This window comes from Suricata suricatta, chromosome 3 (genome assembly GCF_006229205.1).
Source record: "Suricata suricatta isolate VVHF042 chromosome 3, meerkat_22Aug2017_6uvM2_HiC, whole genome shotgun sequence".
Classification (NCBI taxonomy): Eukaryota; Metazoa; Chordata; class Mammalia; order Carnivora; family Herpestidae; genus Suricata; species Suricata suricatta.
The window spans coordinates 110,229,794-110,246,670 of record NC_043702.1 but is presented as its reverse complement, the minus strand read 5'-3'; the positions used below and the strand labels follow the sequence as shown (position 1 = coordinate 110,246,670).

The following is a 16,877-nucleotide window of genomic DNA, read 5'->3' as shown; positions in this document are numbered from 1 at the left end:
AAAAATAAATAAATAAATATATGCAGCTTAAAAAAAAAAGGATCTCAATGAGATCTTCAAAAGGAAAAAAAAACAAAGTTAGCTTGCTTGCTGAGGGCATTTTTTACAATCTTGTCTCTCCCCAAGCTCCTATTGCCCTTCCTTTTTTTGTTTTTGTTTTTGTTTTTGTTTTTTTTACTGCATAAATTGTTGTGCCATTATATTATATATTATGTTTTTTCATGAGATCCTTCAAGACTGAGTTTTGTTTGCATGCAGGGAATGTGTTCATCACTTCTATATGTCTGCAAATGCTCAATATTGTAAATTGCTTAAGTGGTAACATTTCAGCCCATTGAAGGGATAATATTGACATCTGCCCCACTAGATATTTTGCCAGAATTGGTCACTTCAGTTTTAGTAATTTTCTTACTAAATGAAGCTGAACTGGAAAGAAGGGTTTTGAGCCCGATAACACGAACATACTCAAAACGCTAATGCTTGAATTCAGAGAAGGGCATAAAGAAGAAAGGAATCAGCTTCTCTCTCTCTCAAAAACAAAAGAAAACAAACAAATATTGCCAGATTAATTATGCACTAAATGGAAAGAATGTTCCTTTTTGATTAGCTCATAGAATATTAATGCTGAACTTGTTTAGATGAACTTGATTCGTTAAACTGCCTCATTTTATGTATGAAGAAACTGACATTCAATAGAGGAAGGAGATTGTTCCTATCCTACCAGGACGGAAAAGACAACCTCAGTACTAGGAGTATTGTTCTTGACACCGTACCTGGCCACTGCCCTGAGCTTTATAATCCCAGACAATGATAGTCCTTTCTGTAGTGGCAACAATTCTTTTCAGCTGTGAGAGGTAATCACATCCTGTGATCCAGGAGGTATCCTGGTAGAAAAACAGAGAACAGGAGGAGGGGGGCACAATATGTTTTAGTCTATCACTTGGTGACGCTTGTTACTAAACAGTATGTTAGTTCCACGGTAAGCCTCACTTTGCCCCAGAATTTGCAGGAGAGGCTGGAAACATCTCTGCTTTGATGTCTGGAGGAGACGGTCTCATTTCTCCTTGACTCTTGAGTCTCAGCACCATCAGCTGGAGAAGGATGTGCTTATGCCTGTGGCAGCTCCCTAGAGGCACAGGGCCACCTGGAGAGCAGGCATCTGGAAGTACTCTACTTTTGTGAGAACACCTTTTCACAGGAACACACAGAGCCCAAATTAAGCCAGTTCTCTGGTCCTGTCCCCATGCATACAATTTTTAGCCAGAAAAGACCTTAGCCATCATCTGGTCAGTAACTAAGTTGAGCCCAATGAATTTGTCTTGTGTTGCCTAAAGTCACCAAGTCTGTCATGTCGAAGACACACAACGGAGCCAGAACAGCAGCCCCCACTTAGGAGCGCCTGCTTGTGCCGGACACTGCTGCCCACATTCCAGATGGGCGCTAGGGGTTCCAACAGCCGTTTTAGCTGAAGAAGCAGAGGGTCCTCTGCCAGATGGCATGGCGCCTTCCTGGGTAGTTCAGGGTGTCCAGTGCTTGTAAGCAGGGTGAAAAGGCAGGCATCTCCCATCTCTCATAAAGCCATGCTGCAGCTCTGAAACCAGCTCATCATAGCTTTACAATGGCCACTGGGTCATTTTTCCAATTAGCAATATGGCTTAAATAGATTACGGGTTGCACTAAAGTTTTTAATGCTATTTTCAAGTTTCCAATGCAGTGGTTCCAAATTATTTCCCCTGGCCATTTCCCTGTTGTTCTCACAACTTGGATTGTGTCCAGGTTTTACATCCTTCACTGGTGGCTGCTGGGAAGAAGTTTGGTGAGGCTCTTAAAGGGAAGCTTCCGGGGAGTAATGTCTCCAAACACTTCTCCAAAATAAATTTAACTTCAGGAAGCAGGGTGAGGGCCCTCTGCTGTTGCTCAGGGTTTAGTTTTGGTGCTAGTCAATAGACATACAATACAAAAACACCTTATTCATAGGGCCTATTTGACACTGCATATATAGAGTTTGTGATTATTTATTGAGGATCCATGGCCTCAGCCCCAAATCTGACAGCATCAGGATTTTATAAAAATGTACTTACTGTAACATTGATGCTGGTCTGGACTCTCATCTATGAACAAAGGAAGAGAATAATGAAAGTTAGTTGGGACTACAATTAAAATTGAGAATGTTGGCTTTTTTTAAAAATTTTTTTCAATGTTTATTTTTTGAGAGACAGAGTGCGAGCTGGGGAGGAGCAGAGAGAGAGGGAGGCAGAATCCAAAGCAGGCTCCAGGCTCTGAGCTGTCAGCACAGAGCCCGATGCAGGGCTTGAACCCACAAACTGTGAGATCATGACCTGAGCCAAAGCTGACGCTTAACCGACCGAGCCACCCAGGCGCCCCAAGAATGTTGGCTTTAAAACAACATGTTATCTCCACAGTTTCATCTCACTTGTCATTTCTACCATCCATGCATTTCCTCCTTTCCTCCTTTCCCCTAAAAACCTAGCTCTGCAGAAGAACTCACTTTTTGCTTCGGGCACAGTTTGTGCTTCTGGGATTTGTCGTTGAGTCTGATGACTGTCCCGGTAGAGTCTCACACTGTACTGATGCTTCCCCCTGTTTGCAGACTGCCTCACATGTTTTAGTTATTTGGAGCAACACCGGATATCAAAAACTGTGAATGCAAAATAATACTCACGACAACGTCATGAGTGGTCCAAAGGAATGCTAAATAGGTCAATATGAAAACAGCTTGATGTGGGAAAAAGAAATACTATTTCATTTGAAAGTTATCTCTCAGATTCCTGAGAGACTTAGGGACCTTCTATCCAGTGAGCGTCCTCTGTTACTGGGGTACCTATTGCGTGAATCTTATACCCGGTACTGTGTTGGCTGAGAATCATGGACTTAGTCCATACAGAGCTATAATGAACCTGATCAGCCTCTTTTCCCCTTAGGGCATGTTAATTGCTGCCAAGGTCAAGGTAACTATTTGAAGTATATTAATGACCTGATTTCTTTTGCATGGTTGTGTGGTCTTGGGAAAGGTACGGAAAATGGCTGCCCAGAAGGAATAGACTTGAAAAGGGGGAAAGTGAATTAGATCATAACTGTTAGTCACGGTCATCTCAGACTCTTTCATCCAAAGAGTTCAAAGAGGTTTTTTCCAACCAGGAATTTTTTCCTATATAGGAGAAATTAAGTGCCCTCAGGAAATTGGTGAGCAGAGAACAGCACCCTTGTAGTTTTCCTCTTCTATTTCTCCACCTCCATCTTTAGTGGAAAGCATGTGTTTAAATTTCTTTTATCATCTTTAAAAGTTGAATAACCCTCATAGATCTTCTGAAGTTTTAAAAACTAGTCTTTTGGCAGGAATTTTTATATTACAGTCTATTGTACCAAGCCCTCTAGAGAGCATTGTGAAAATCCTTAACTGTGTTTATTCTACTTTGCATTGAGCCTAAATTATGAATTAACCTATTCTGAGATATTTTGCATTATTAATGACTAACTTTTAATAAACTATTCCTGTGGCCTACCTTACCAGTTATTTTTTTCACAGAAATGTGTCATTCTATTTGTAAAACGTGCAACATTCAAAATGCTATTTATTCTTGGTGTATCAAATCTTAAAATAGTTTTTAAGCAATCTTTTCTCTCCAATTGCATGGTTTTTGTAAGAAACAGATGTGTGAGCATGTTTGTGAGTATGCATATGTTCATCAACAAAAGTATGAATGAGTGTGTGTGTGCACACCTTCTGTACTTGTTAGGATTATGACAAAATCACATGGCTTGTGAATTTTTCTGATTTTATCTGAGAAATTATCCAGGATCATCCATTAATTGTGCTGATGCCACACGGTTCAGTAAGGCTCCCTGAGGACCACCGCCAGACGCAGTTACCAAAATCTCAACAATTGCTCCAGGACTCGACCGGCTCCTCATTTTAATGGCATCTGGGTTTACTTATTGAAATAACTCTGAAATATGGTTTATGGTTTCTGCTGCACCTGATACATATGCATAACGCACAGACAAAAGAGAAGGAAGGAAAGAAGGAAGAAGGGAGGAGGGTGGGAGGAAGGAAGGAAAGAAAGAAGGAGGTAAGAGAGAGGGAGGAAGGACGGACAGAAGGGAGAGGAATCTAAGCTTTCAAATTACCTGGCTATTAAAGACTGTTATTAATCCTTTCTGAGAAGCTGTTATTAGTAAATCCAACTGAGGGATCTTGACGATGCATTTAATCACGTCCTGTCTTCTACTACCTGTCAACAGCATAATATTCATTTCATCTCTCAGCAGTAAAGATCCTAAAATTCATATGTTAGGTTTGCTTATAATACAAAGAGTAAAGCAACTTTTTTATACTTTCTTCCTGAAAAAGTAAAGTAGAATAAAACCATAAAAGCCAGCAAAACCCAGCAAACTTTTTAATTATCCCCAGAGATACTAATCTGAACCTATAACACTTTGCAACTCAATGTGGTGCCTGAATTCCCAGAGAAAATGTGTATCTGTTCATGCCCCTGGCACCTATTTTACAGAGAATGTGCATTTTACAGAGAACGTGTTTTCCAAACATTTTTTGGAATCATTCCACTTTGAGATTTCCACACCTCTCAGGAATCCTTTCTTTGAACTGTCACATCCTGGTTTACACAGAATAGAAGTCTAATATGATCTCGGGCATTCCAGCATAAAAGAATGAAACCACCTTGATACTGTTAAGGATTTTTTCTTTTTGTTTTTACTGTGTGTTTGGAAAACAACATTGGACACTCTCATGTTTCTTTGCCGATGTACTGAATTGATAAAACCACATGTACGCAGAAGGGACAGGCTCCGGTGAGATCTACTAGCTGGGCTGAGGGAGGTGGAAGACAGGTGGGCTTGGTTCAAATGACTTCAGTAAATTCAGGTGTTTTTCAAAGGGACACCAGATTTGACCTGGATGACATGCTTCATCTCAGAATCTCTGGGATGAAACAGGACAGGGGCAGATTCTGGGGTTTGCCTTTCCTCCTCATGGGCTTCCTCCTCCCCAGAGGGAAGAAAGGAAAGAAAACCTGAAGTGTCCACAGTGGGGCGGGATGGGTCCCAGGCTCAAGGTTAAAAAGAAACGATGTATGTTCTTGAGACTTCTAAACAGATAATTCTCCTCTGTGATTGGCCCAAGTTCACAGTGTTAGAGACACAGCCTTAAACTTCCATGTGATAATCAAGGGCAGTGTAGGAAGGACTTCTAATTACTAAAACACTTTAAATTTTCATTTTAATACAATGATAAAGGAAATGTGATTCTATCAGGTGCTTGGATGTGCAACATTGAGGTGTCATTGGTACGGAGCCTACACCTGAGATCTGAACCTTCCAGAAAAACGTAAACTATTTCCCTGCAACATTTTTTACTTAGGGTCCCTCAAAGCAATGACCATATTTCAAACCTAACCACATGTACAATTTCTATTTTTGTTCCAATATTTATTTTTGAGAAAATATCAGAACCCATATTGATTTGGAAGGGAAATTAAAAATATCACCTGAAATCACAACTCGCTGTTTTCTAGAAACAAGGAAGATCAAATTGTCTTCATCCTTCTGGGAAGCAAGACTATCTTTTTCAGAGAAGAAGTATCCAAAGATCTAAAAATCCCAAACAACACACATAAACATGTACAGGATCTCAAAATTGGCTGTAAAGTGACAGATTTGATGTTGATTGAATTTAAAGTTTAATTTGGATGAATAGTCTACAACTTGCTTTATAAATGCCAGGGCATTACCCATAGCAAGAGAATTATCTTCAAAACCCCATATGCTGACGGTGCATTATTTTGAAGTTACTGATTCTTTTTTCTTTTTTTTTAATTTTTGTTTATTCATTCTTCAGAGACTGAGTTTGAGGGAGGGAGGGGCACAGCGAGAGGGAGACACAGAATCTGAAGCAGACTCCAGGTTCTGAGCTGTCAACACAGAGCCCAATGCAGGGCTCAAACTCACAAACCGCGAGATCATGACATCAGCCAAAGTTGGACGCTTATCTGACTGAGCCACCCAGGTGCCCCCTGGTTCTTCTTTCTGATGAATGAATTGGTATACCAAGCTGGTGTCTGTGCTCAGACTGATAATTATTGTAGGAGCTAACTTTTGTCTGGAGGGCAAATCAGTCTTCATCAGACAGGGTACCAACTGAGAATCTTGACACTGAATTTGGCCACTCTCAAATGACTACTCCTGCCCATTCTCCATAAACCTTCCTGAGCAAGTTTTTCATCCCTACTAAGGGGAGTTTTGGCATCTAAGAGTGCAGTTTATTTAAATGTTCCAAATCCTACTCACCAGACATGAAAATAAATTACTAGGAAAGAATCCCAAGAAGGAAAAGTAGTCTTTATTTGTGAATAAATTGTCAAATTATGCAATTCCAAGGAATTTGAAAAAATAGATAGCTGTTCTTCAATTGTCTTATAAATAAGCAGAAGTATAATTCTCATAAACTAATGACAGAATATTTCTCTGGCTTTATTTTTTAGTGTAACTCTGAAATATGGTTTATGGTTTCTGGTGCATCTGATATATATGCATAATGCATCGACAAAAGAGAAGCATGAAGGAAGGAGGGAAGGAAGGACAGAAGAGAGAGGAAGCGAACCCTCACTGCTGGGGAAATATGACCCCCTGTGTGCCTTGCACCCACACCACGGGGCTGGTCAGCCCCAAAGTAAACCTCCCAGCCCACTGGATGGGGCCACCAATCATTCAGGAGCTCCACCCTCCTGGGGCTTTGGTGGCCATCATCCCATGCTTCCCTAGCTGATCGGGCTGGCGGCACACAGCCCCAGTGTCAAGCCTGCTGCACTCGTGTCCCCCACATATGGCCACTTCTTTGTCACTCTCAACAGCTGCTCTCACGTCCCAGTTCAGATGACAGTGCAAGCCCCAGACGAAGCTTCCCCAGCATTTCTTGTCACCCTACATAGAAACTCAACCTGGGTTTCGACACACATTTCATCCTTTCCATCCCTTGCAGAGGCAGATGCGTTCCTCCTGTCCTGATCTCTCCACCTGCTCCCTGCATCCATGCTGCCCTTCCCCCTAACAGCCCCCCTACTCTCCCTCCCTACAGACTTCCTTTCAGCACGTTCAAATCTTGCACATCTAAAAAACAAAAATACGACCAACCTCCCAAGGGCAATTATGGGAAATAACTCTTAGTCCCTGTCTTGCTTTTCTCGTCTCCAGCTTCCTACTCCAAGTGCTGTAACTCCTCCATTTCTATTGAATTTGCATCCCTCTTATAGCTGCATTTTGGTTTTCAGTGTTTGTAACAGCACACTCTATTTGAATTTTGGTACTTTTCCTTCTACGTTAGTTTGCTGCTGCTACTAAAACAAGTGACCACAAACATAGGGACTTCCAATAACACTCAGTTAGTGACTCACAGCCCTGTGGAAGGCCAACGTGCATCTTCATGGGCTAAAATCCAGATATTTATAGAGATATGTTCTTTATTGAAGACTTGAGGAAGAACCTGCTCTAAGCTCATTGGGGTCATTGGCCTGAGGTCCCCACACCTAGTGCCAGAGGCCTCTCTTCAGTCCTAGGACATGGGCCCTCCATCTCACACCAGCAATGGCCCTTCAAATTCCCTCACATTTGGATGCTCCTTTGCCTTCCTGTTTCTGTGATTAGGTGGGGCCCTTGCAGATAACCCAGAACAATCTCCCTATTTTAATTCAGCTGATTAGTAACAGTAATTGCATCTGCATAATCCCTTTGTAGTAGTAACTAAATTAGTGTGTGATTGAATGGCCAGGGCATGGGAATCTTGTGAGGGGGGCACCTTTAGAATTGTGCTATCATATCTTCATTTTGAAAATGCAGTTCAGGGGCACCTGGGTGGCTCTGCCAGTTAAGTACCTGACTCTGATTTTGGCTCATGTCTTGATCTTGTGGTTTGTGAGACTGAGCCTCACACTGGGCTCTATGCTGAGTGTGGAGCCTGTTTGGGATTCTCTTTCTCTTTCTGCCCCCTCCCCCACAGCTCTCTCTCTCTCTCTCTCTCTCTCTCTCTCTCTCTCTCAAAATAAAGATATAAACATTAAAAAAATAAAATGAGATAAATAAAAATGTACTTCAGTATAATTTAAATTACTTGTACAAAATACAACAAAAAATGTCAAACACTAGCTACCAGCTTAACTCCAGACAATAGTGTGAGATTAGTTTTAGTAATAATGTGAAATGCTGATGTTAATTAGGATTATTTCTGTGCTAATAAATTCCAGTGCTTCTCAGGAATGGGAGAACTGCACATGTGTCTGTTGTCACCTAACTTGAAATAACGTTCTATATGCCTATGATACCTGTATTTTCTTTTTTATTATTTACTTATTTATTTATTTAATGAGTATAATTTATTGTCAAATTGGCTTATATATACCGTGGAATACTACTTGGCAATGAGAAAGAATGAAATCATGCCATTCGCATCAATGTGGAAGGAACTGGAAGGGATTATGCTGAGTGAAATAAGTCCGTCACAGAAGGACAGATCTCATGTTTCATTCATATGTGGATCTTGAGAAACTTAACAGAAGGCCATGGGGGAGGGGAAGGGGACAACATAGTCACAAACAGAGAGGGAGGGAGGCAAACCACAAGAGACTCTTAAATACAGAGAATAAACTGAGGGTGAGTGGGGGCTGGGGGAGAGGGGATGAGCACTGGGTGGTGTAGGATACCTGTATTTTCAAAGCAGTTTACAGATATTCATTTAACTCAATTTGTAATTTTGGTGTAATTCTTACAGAGACAGTGGCAACATTTCTGTTAAATGTCTGAGAACAGATGTAGGAGGATGTCCTTTGGGAGACCACACTGGTGCTTTAGACCAGTGCTTGGGTCCAAATTCGGGTTCCAAGCCTACTGGTCACATGACCTCGGGCACATTCTTTAATTTCTCAGTGCTTGACTTTTCCCATCTATAAAATACTAATAATTCCCCAATCTTATGCCTTGATGTCAGAATCAGATGAGGGAATCATGATTGGATTAGTTAGGAAGATTAGAAAGTACCTAGATTGTGGCATATGCCGGGTAGGGGCTCAATCAATGTCAACATTTGAGTAAATATCATTCCCAATTTTGCAAGAGACTGCACAGGACATAGAGCTCAGGTGTCCTCTTTGCTGGCTGAACACTGCTCACCGCACCCCTGCTACCTGCTCAGACAGCACATCGTCCATGCAGCTGGTCATACTTAGTCCCGGCTACAGAGAGGAACGTGCCCTCCCGCAAGGCTTCTGCTCTCATCGACATGACAAACTGTCCTCCTCTTTCTTCTAAATGCTACACAATTACAATTCTTACCATAAATAATTTCCAAAGGATGCTAAAAACTACAATTTCCTGAGGGAAAATGGAAAGCCTTTATACCAAATAAACTCCTCCAGAAGAGACAGCTAAAGCTTTACATTTTGAAGGGAAATGTTTCAATCAAAAAAGAGCAGAAAACATATTTTGTATGATGAACTATAGCCTCAAAGATGTCAAATTTCTCTCTCAAAAATTTAAATTTTAGATAGGTAATTGTGCATGTGACATGCCTAGAGTGCTTTATAACTATATAACTACTAGTAATGCATTAGAATATTAATTCTTTTAACTATTTTATTTCAAGGACTTGATCCATGCTTTAAGTGATTCATTTATTTAACTACTTTTTTCCTGATTACATAAGAAATATGTAGAACATTCAAAGAAAATAAAAAGCAGATAGAAGAAAGTGAAAACCTGTCTGTAACTTATTCTTTAACCTACCCTGGAGCATTTAAAAAATACTTTTAAAGTTAGCAGATACAGTTTTAGATTTATAATAGATTTAAATTCACTTTTGGGAGAACACAGTTATAGGCATTCCATATGGTGTTGCATGCCTCTTTTTAAAATTAGTTTGAGTATGCTCCCAGGGGAAAAAAAAATGTGTTTATGACTCACCCACTGGAAGCGTAGACCAACACTGTGTTGTTGTACACTAACATCGTGTATCTGTATCAGAGTCTCCCACTAACTAGTTTAATAAATTTAAGATAATCATATTGCCTTAGATCTCTTTACATCCAATTTTTCTCCTTATAAATTAAAAAGGGAGGTCCAGATGTTTTAGCTGAGTTATAAGTCTTTGCTAGTCTATGAATGTCCATTTTTCTGACTGTGTTTATATCTAAAACCTAGAGGGGGAAGTGTCCAAATTAGTGTATTTGCATCTAAAAACCTAGAAAAAGGAAGTGTACCTTTTGTGGCATTGCTACAACAAAGAAATTTATACTCAGAATCAGTTTTGTATATTCAGTGAGTGACTTTAAAGGAATGAACCTAGTTCTTATTACCTGATAAGATTAACACTGGCTGATAGGAAAAAAAAAAAAAAAAGGTAATCCAAACTGAAACAAAGTTAACCTTCCAGCACTGAATCTGCATTTTACAGATGATGGATCTGACTCAGAAAGGTTAGGTCACACTGCTCAAAATAGAAATGCCTCTAAGGAGCATTGGCACAGATAGTTTGTGAGGAAATGACAGAACAATAAAAGAGGCTTCCTGAACTATTTTCTCCAACCTTGTTAGTCTTTATATATAGACAGTGCACAAAGGCTGGTTACAAGTGTTTGTATTAAACTTGCGTGTGATTTATATGGACCCAAGTGGTGTGACAAAATAGTGTCATATGAAATTCCTGGGTAGAGAAGAAAATCTCAGCTCCAGGACCAAAACTCATTTTTTCTGTGGCTTTAGGTAAGTCAATTAACCTTTCTGTGTTTCATTTTTCTTGTCATTATTATTGCAATAATATTATCCTCCATAATCTACATGAGGGGGGATGTCATGAAGATTAAACAAGAACATAAAAAAGAGGCATTTTGCATCTGAAAAAACAAATGTGAGATAATTCTGATATTCTAACTGGAAAGAGAAGGAGAAGGAGAGAGTAGATACGGGCAAGAACAATGCCGCATTTCCTCATCTACACGATAAAGCAATCTGGATTGACTAAATTCATCCACACGTTCATTTATTCCAAGGACAAAAGAGTGTTTTGTTTATTTACAACAAAACATGTGTGATGTATTTCTGTCTTCAAAACAGAGAACCCTATGAAATGCACAGGGGCCAAATTGTCGGTTAATGCAGAACTCCAGGTAAGTGGATTAACCAGAGGACTGCGTGTCATTTGTTGGCACCAGGGGACATTTTTAGAGCATTGGTTTCCTGAGTCTAGATCTGTAATATAATATAAACAGACTTCTGTTTTTTCTTGAAATGCATAAGTTATTTGATGTTGACATGAATCATTTGTTTTGTCTTTAAGTTTTCTAATTTATTTTGAGAGAAAAAGAAAGACAGGGAGATAATCCCAAGCAGCCTCCACACCAGCAGTGCAGAGCCTGATACAGGGCTCGAACTCACAAAACCGTGAGACCATGACTTGAGCTGAAACCAAGAATTGGATGCTTAATTGACTGAGCCACCCAGGCACCCCAACATGAATCATTTGTTACACACTCATTTTCATATACTTAGTGATCCAAAAATATCACATTAGAAATTCCAGCATGTGAACCATTGAGTGTGTGAGAAACATTCATGAAAAAAGTGAGAACAGTGAGGATACATGATTGTCAACATCATGGCAACTCCAAGTTCAGTGACATGGAATTTAAGTTACCAAAAGAGGGGACAATATCCAAGGGATTTACACAGCGCGAGCCCAGATCTTTGAAAACCCACGTTCATTGTGCACACTTACAAGATTTAGGAAAAAGACATCCATTTCTGTATTCCTGCAAATTTACTGACTGTTTTATTGTTCCTTTGATTTCTCAAACTTTTGAAATCTTTCAGTGGTTAAGGGCTTTTTTGGTAGAGATGATAGATGATAGATATGTAGATAGATAGATATCTCATATTTATCTTCTATTTTATTGAATCAGTAGATTAAAAAGGACAAACAGCCACCTTTTCACTTGTAGTCTTGCTCTTAGACCCATGCCCTGGGACTGTGCTTCCAGAGCAGTACTGTGCATTTGAACTTTCTGCAATGGTGAGACCCTTCTATAATCTCGCCTATGCAATATGATATAGTCTCTGACCTCATTGGATATTGAACCCTGGAAAAGTAATCGGCACAACTGAGGAGTTGAATTGTTAATCTAATTTAAATGTAGCTAGCACTTGTGGCTACTGCTGGTTAGCTCAGCTTTAGGGGGTCCTGCTCTAGTTCATGAGGCTATGGGGCCATTTTCTACCAGGGGTTCTATTTACACCATGTCCTAGATTTTGGAAGCCCTAGAATTTCCTGCCTAAAGGGCACAAGCCTCCGTCTAGGTCCATGAAGTCTCTTATTGGGTACATCCTCGAGAGGGTGGACCACACACCACTGGTTTGTGTACCCCTAGAATTGAGGGGACCCCAAGACAGAGTGCTGATGGAGAAAGAGCTTAGACATGTGGGTTGGGGTGTTCATATATGTGCATGCATGGTCCCCCATAATGTGGGATGGGGTCATTAGTTTGAAAAGAAGGGAAGTAGGCTGAGGCTAACTCTCCCCTTGTCTCCATATTTTAGTGTGAAGCTACAAGGTTCAAGAATTTTAAATTCTAACGTCAACTTCCAGGGCATTATTAAGGCATATTTGTCAAAATTGGAGGATAAAACATATTTGCTTTATTTATAATTTAAAAATATTCACATATTTGATATCTGGGCCTCTATTTATACTTTTGCCCAAATAAAAGGGACATTTTGTGTATTTGACTTGTCTGTAGAACTAGTTGACAGTAAAGAATTTGACATCACATTCTTCAGATGAGCATTTCCAATCATGGTGGCTAATTATATCATTTTCTTTGAATTTGTGATGTTTAAACACACTATATTAAACTTATTTCTCTTATGCTTGTTCTCTTGGAGAACAATGACAAATACATTCTTATTTTTCTAATACTGTTCCCAAAGAACAAAGATGAACACTTTATCTGGGGTGTGGTCTGTCCACCTTTCTGTTGTCAGCAAAACTCCATCTTTGCTGATCAGGAAGAATTCCTTCTATGTCTATTTTGACATTTTCTGTGCTGCCCAATAAAAATATAATGAGAACCATATATATATAGCTTTAAAGTTCCCAGTAGCCACATGAAAAATATAAAAAAATGAATTAATTTTAATAATGTATTTGTTTAATCCAACATGTCCAAAATATAATTTCAACATGTAAGCAATAGTAAGATATTTTGTAATCTTTTTGTGTATTGCATCTTTGAAACCCAGTGTGTATTTTACAATCACAGCATATCTCAGTTGAGACTAGTTACATTTCCAGTACTCAATAGCCTCATGTGGCTAGAAGAATTGTTTTGAGCAGTGCAGGTCTAGCGTTTCTAAGGGTTCAACCTCAAGGATGATGGTCTTTCCTAGTGAAGCTTCTTTGAGATTTTGTATTGTACCTTCACTGAGGAAAAAAAAATCCAATGTTTCTCAGTCATTCTTTGACTGTTTTACTAACAGAGCTGTCTGATTTGACCTGAACCATCATATCCAGATCCTGGCCCAACCTTCATTCAGGTGTCCTATCTTTAGTAATAACCAGCAGTTTCTTAGAAGTTCCATTTAGTGTATTCTGACAAGATGAACATAATACACTCTGATTTCAGCGACACAAACATTAATTCATGGTCGATCCAGAAAAACAGGTCACCACTGTATAGCATTCAGACAACCATGCTGGAAATCTCAGAAATCTTCAGCTGAAAACCCAAGACACGTTGGAAAGTTGACCATTGAATATAAGGCTTAAATACTTAAAATGCAAGCTCGGCTAAAACATTTCCGTAGGCACAACAGGCTTAAAAAAAAAAAAGACAGAAAAGAAAAGATGGAAGGAAGGAAAGGAGGGAGAGAAAGAAAGAAAAAGAAGTAAGCTTTATGATTATGATTCGTTGTCTTTGACACATGAGCCTTGTTCTCTGGCAATCCCTTTCCACTTCCACGTAGATATATATTTTTGTATATGGTGCTTTAATAGTTTTGCTTTTGATGTCATAATCAAGTAAAGATCTAAGTGAGCATCATACTTTAACCTTTCATTTCTTGCAAAAAGGAGCATGCTTTAAAAATACGGTGCATGGTAGAAACTGAATGCTAATCTGGAGACTGGAAGCTGCCAGGCTTGTTAGTACTCACCAGAAGTTTGGGAGAATGTTTTTCAATTTCTACAAGCAATCTGAAATATTTACAAGAACTATTAAACTGACAGGGGATGTATTAAAATTCAATTAATGGTGTGTTGGGCATATATTAGCTTAGCTGTATTAATTCCAAAATTCTATTAGAATTTTATTAAATGTATAAATATTAACAAATTACTGGGGACAATTGGGGTCTTTGCAAATTGAGTCTCTTAATAATTTTCCTAAGATCTTTTCTTAATCCTTTAGTCTTGTACATTCCTTGATAGATTTATCCCATGACATTTTCTATTTGTTTTTCTTATAAAAATTTTTAAATTTTTTTTATATACTTTTGAGAGACAGAGAGATAGAGACAGAGACAGAGCGTGAGCAGAAGAGGGGCAGAGAGAAAGGGAGACACATAATCTGAAGCAGGCTCCAGGCTCTGAACTTTCAGCACAGAGCCCGATGGGGGGCTCGAACTCATGAACCATGAGATCATGACCTGAGCCGAAGTTGGATGCTTAACCAACTGAGCTGCCCAGTCCCCTATTTGTGGTTCTTGTGAGTGGAAACTTCCTGTTAGATTTATGTGCATATGTTGGGAGAAAGTTATTGCTTATGTTTATGAAACTCATTGATTCTGACATGTTTATCTTCTTTGGATTCTCTTGAACTCTCTTAGTTGTAATAATTTGTCATGTGATTCTCTCTTGTATTCTTGGTAGACAACTACATCACCTACAAATAATGACACTTTGCGATTTTAATTATATATATTTACATTTTTATTACACTTTTATTAAATACCACTTCCTTTTCTTTTTTTTTTTTTGTTTTTTGTTTTTGGTCTTGACTTGGCATTACTTACAATTTCAAGTAAAATGTTGAAGAGTAGTGAAGATAATACGCCTCCTTTTCTTGTTCTTAACTTTAATGAGAGTGTTTCTAGTACTTCACCATTAAAAGTGTTCCTTGCTTAAATAAGTGTCTAGGGTGAACATATCCTAAAGTAACTCCCTTTCTTCCACACAAGGAGTCACCCCTTTGCAGAACCCTCATCCCCTGAGTATGCATAGACCCTGTGACTTGCTCCTAACCAAAATTAGAAGGCAGATGTGATGGACTGTTTCTCCCCTGATTATGTTATGTTATATGAGACTGTCTTCAGAGACTGTAGAGAAAGGGATCCTCCTGCCAGCCTTTAGCAAGACAAGCTGTGAACTGCCTATATGGTGGGTCACACAGCAAAGAACTGCAGACAGCCTCTGGGAAATAAGGGCAGCTTCCAGTCTCCAGCTTCCAACCAATAAAAAGCTTGGTCCCTTATGAAGCACCTGGGTAGCTCAGTGGATTAAGCATCCAGCTTTAGCTCGGGTCATGATCCCATAGCTCTTGAGTTCGAGCCTTGGATCGGGCTCTGCACTGGCAGTGTGGAACCTATTTGTGATTCTCTCTCCATCCCTCCCTCCCTCTTTCTCCTTCTGCCCCTCCCCCAGTCATGCTTCCTCTCCTTCTCAAAATAAATAAATAAACTTAAAAAAAATAAAGCTTAGACCCTTCACCATACAACAACAAGGAAATGCACTCTGCCAACAACTGGAATGAGCTTGGAAAACAGATTCTTCATTAGTCAATCTCCAAATGAGAACACCTTGATTTCAGCCTTGTGAGACTTTGAATAGAGGACCCAGTTAAGCTGTGCCCAGAATCCTGATCTCTGGAAACTGTGACATGATAAATGTGTTTCTTGACATTGTAAAGTTTAGGAAAAAAGAAATCTTGCCACTTGCTACAACACGGACAGACTTGAGGGCATTTTGCTAAGTTTTTAAGTTAGACACAGATGTGGTATTACTTATATGAGGAATCAAAAGAAGCTGAACTCAGAAACAGAGACTAGAATGGTGGTTTGGGGGGATGGGGGAATGGGAGACATTGGCCAAGAGGACAAGCTTCCAATTATAAAATGAATACGGTCTGGGAATAACAGTTATAATCTGATGATTATAGTTTAAATGCTGCTTTATACACTTCAAAGTTGCTAAGGGAGTAGATCTTTAATGTTCTCACCTCAAAAAAGAAACGGGAATTATGTAACATGATGGTGGTGTTAGTAAACCCTACAGTGATAACCATTTTGATCAAGGTAAATGTACAAATTTGTACGTTGTGTATCTTAAACTTACACAATGTGTTCTGTGTCGATAAAGCTTAGGGCAAAAGTTGCCAAATTTGTGGGAATTTTTTACAGCAGCTACAGAAAATGAACACAATTTTTTTTAGCAGGTTAAAGGGCTTCTTTATCATTCTTGTTGTGCCAAGATTTTTTCCTTTTTAAAAGCAGGAATGGCTGTTGAATTTCTATCAAAAACCTTTTTTAATTTTTATGTTATTTTAAAATCAGGAGTCAGCAACCTTTTTCTGAAAAGGTTCAGGTAATAAATATTGTAGGCTTGCAGACCAATCAGTCTCTGTCACAATATTCAGTTCCGTTACTGTAGTACATATGTAGTCACAGACAGTATGCTGTTGAGAGAGTGTCACTGTGTTCCAATAAACCTTGTTCACAAAACAATTTATGTCCAGGGGGGCCTGGGGGGTTCAGTCAGTTGAGTGTGAGACTTCGGCTCCAGTCACAATTTCATGGTTCATGGGTTT

General features: G+C 39.3%; 1 protein-coding gene across 4 annotated transcripts in view; it reads right to left on the bottom strand.

Annotated features, from left to right (window-relative positions):
• WDR64 (WD repeat domain 64) overlaps window positions 1–16,877 on the bottom strand; it is a 113,177-nt gene that overhangs the window by 89,037 nt on the left and 7,263 nt on the right. For 2 of the 4 annotated variants that reach the window (XR_003906747.1, XM_029934824.1), the window contains exons 3-6: window positions 5,529–5,631; window positions 4,150–4,253; window positions 2,082–2,111; window positions 774–884 (exon numbers count right to left, since the gene is read on the bottom strand). Coding sequence is in view for 3 of the 4 variants with exons in the window: in XM_029934824.1 (XP_029790684.1) it covers window positions 774–884; window positions 2,082–2,111; window positions 4,150–4,253; window positions 5,529–5,631 (348 nt within the window). In the remaining variant the exon portion in view is untranslated. Of the gene's footprint in view, window positions 1–773; window positions 885–2,081; window positions 2,112–2,509; window positions 2,585–4,149; window positions 4,254–5,528; window positions 5,632–16,877 lie in introns of those variants that run through there. The other 2 variants (XM_029934826.1, XM_029934825.1) reach the window with 2 other exon arrangements.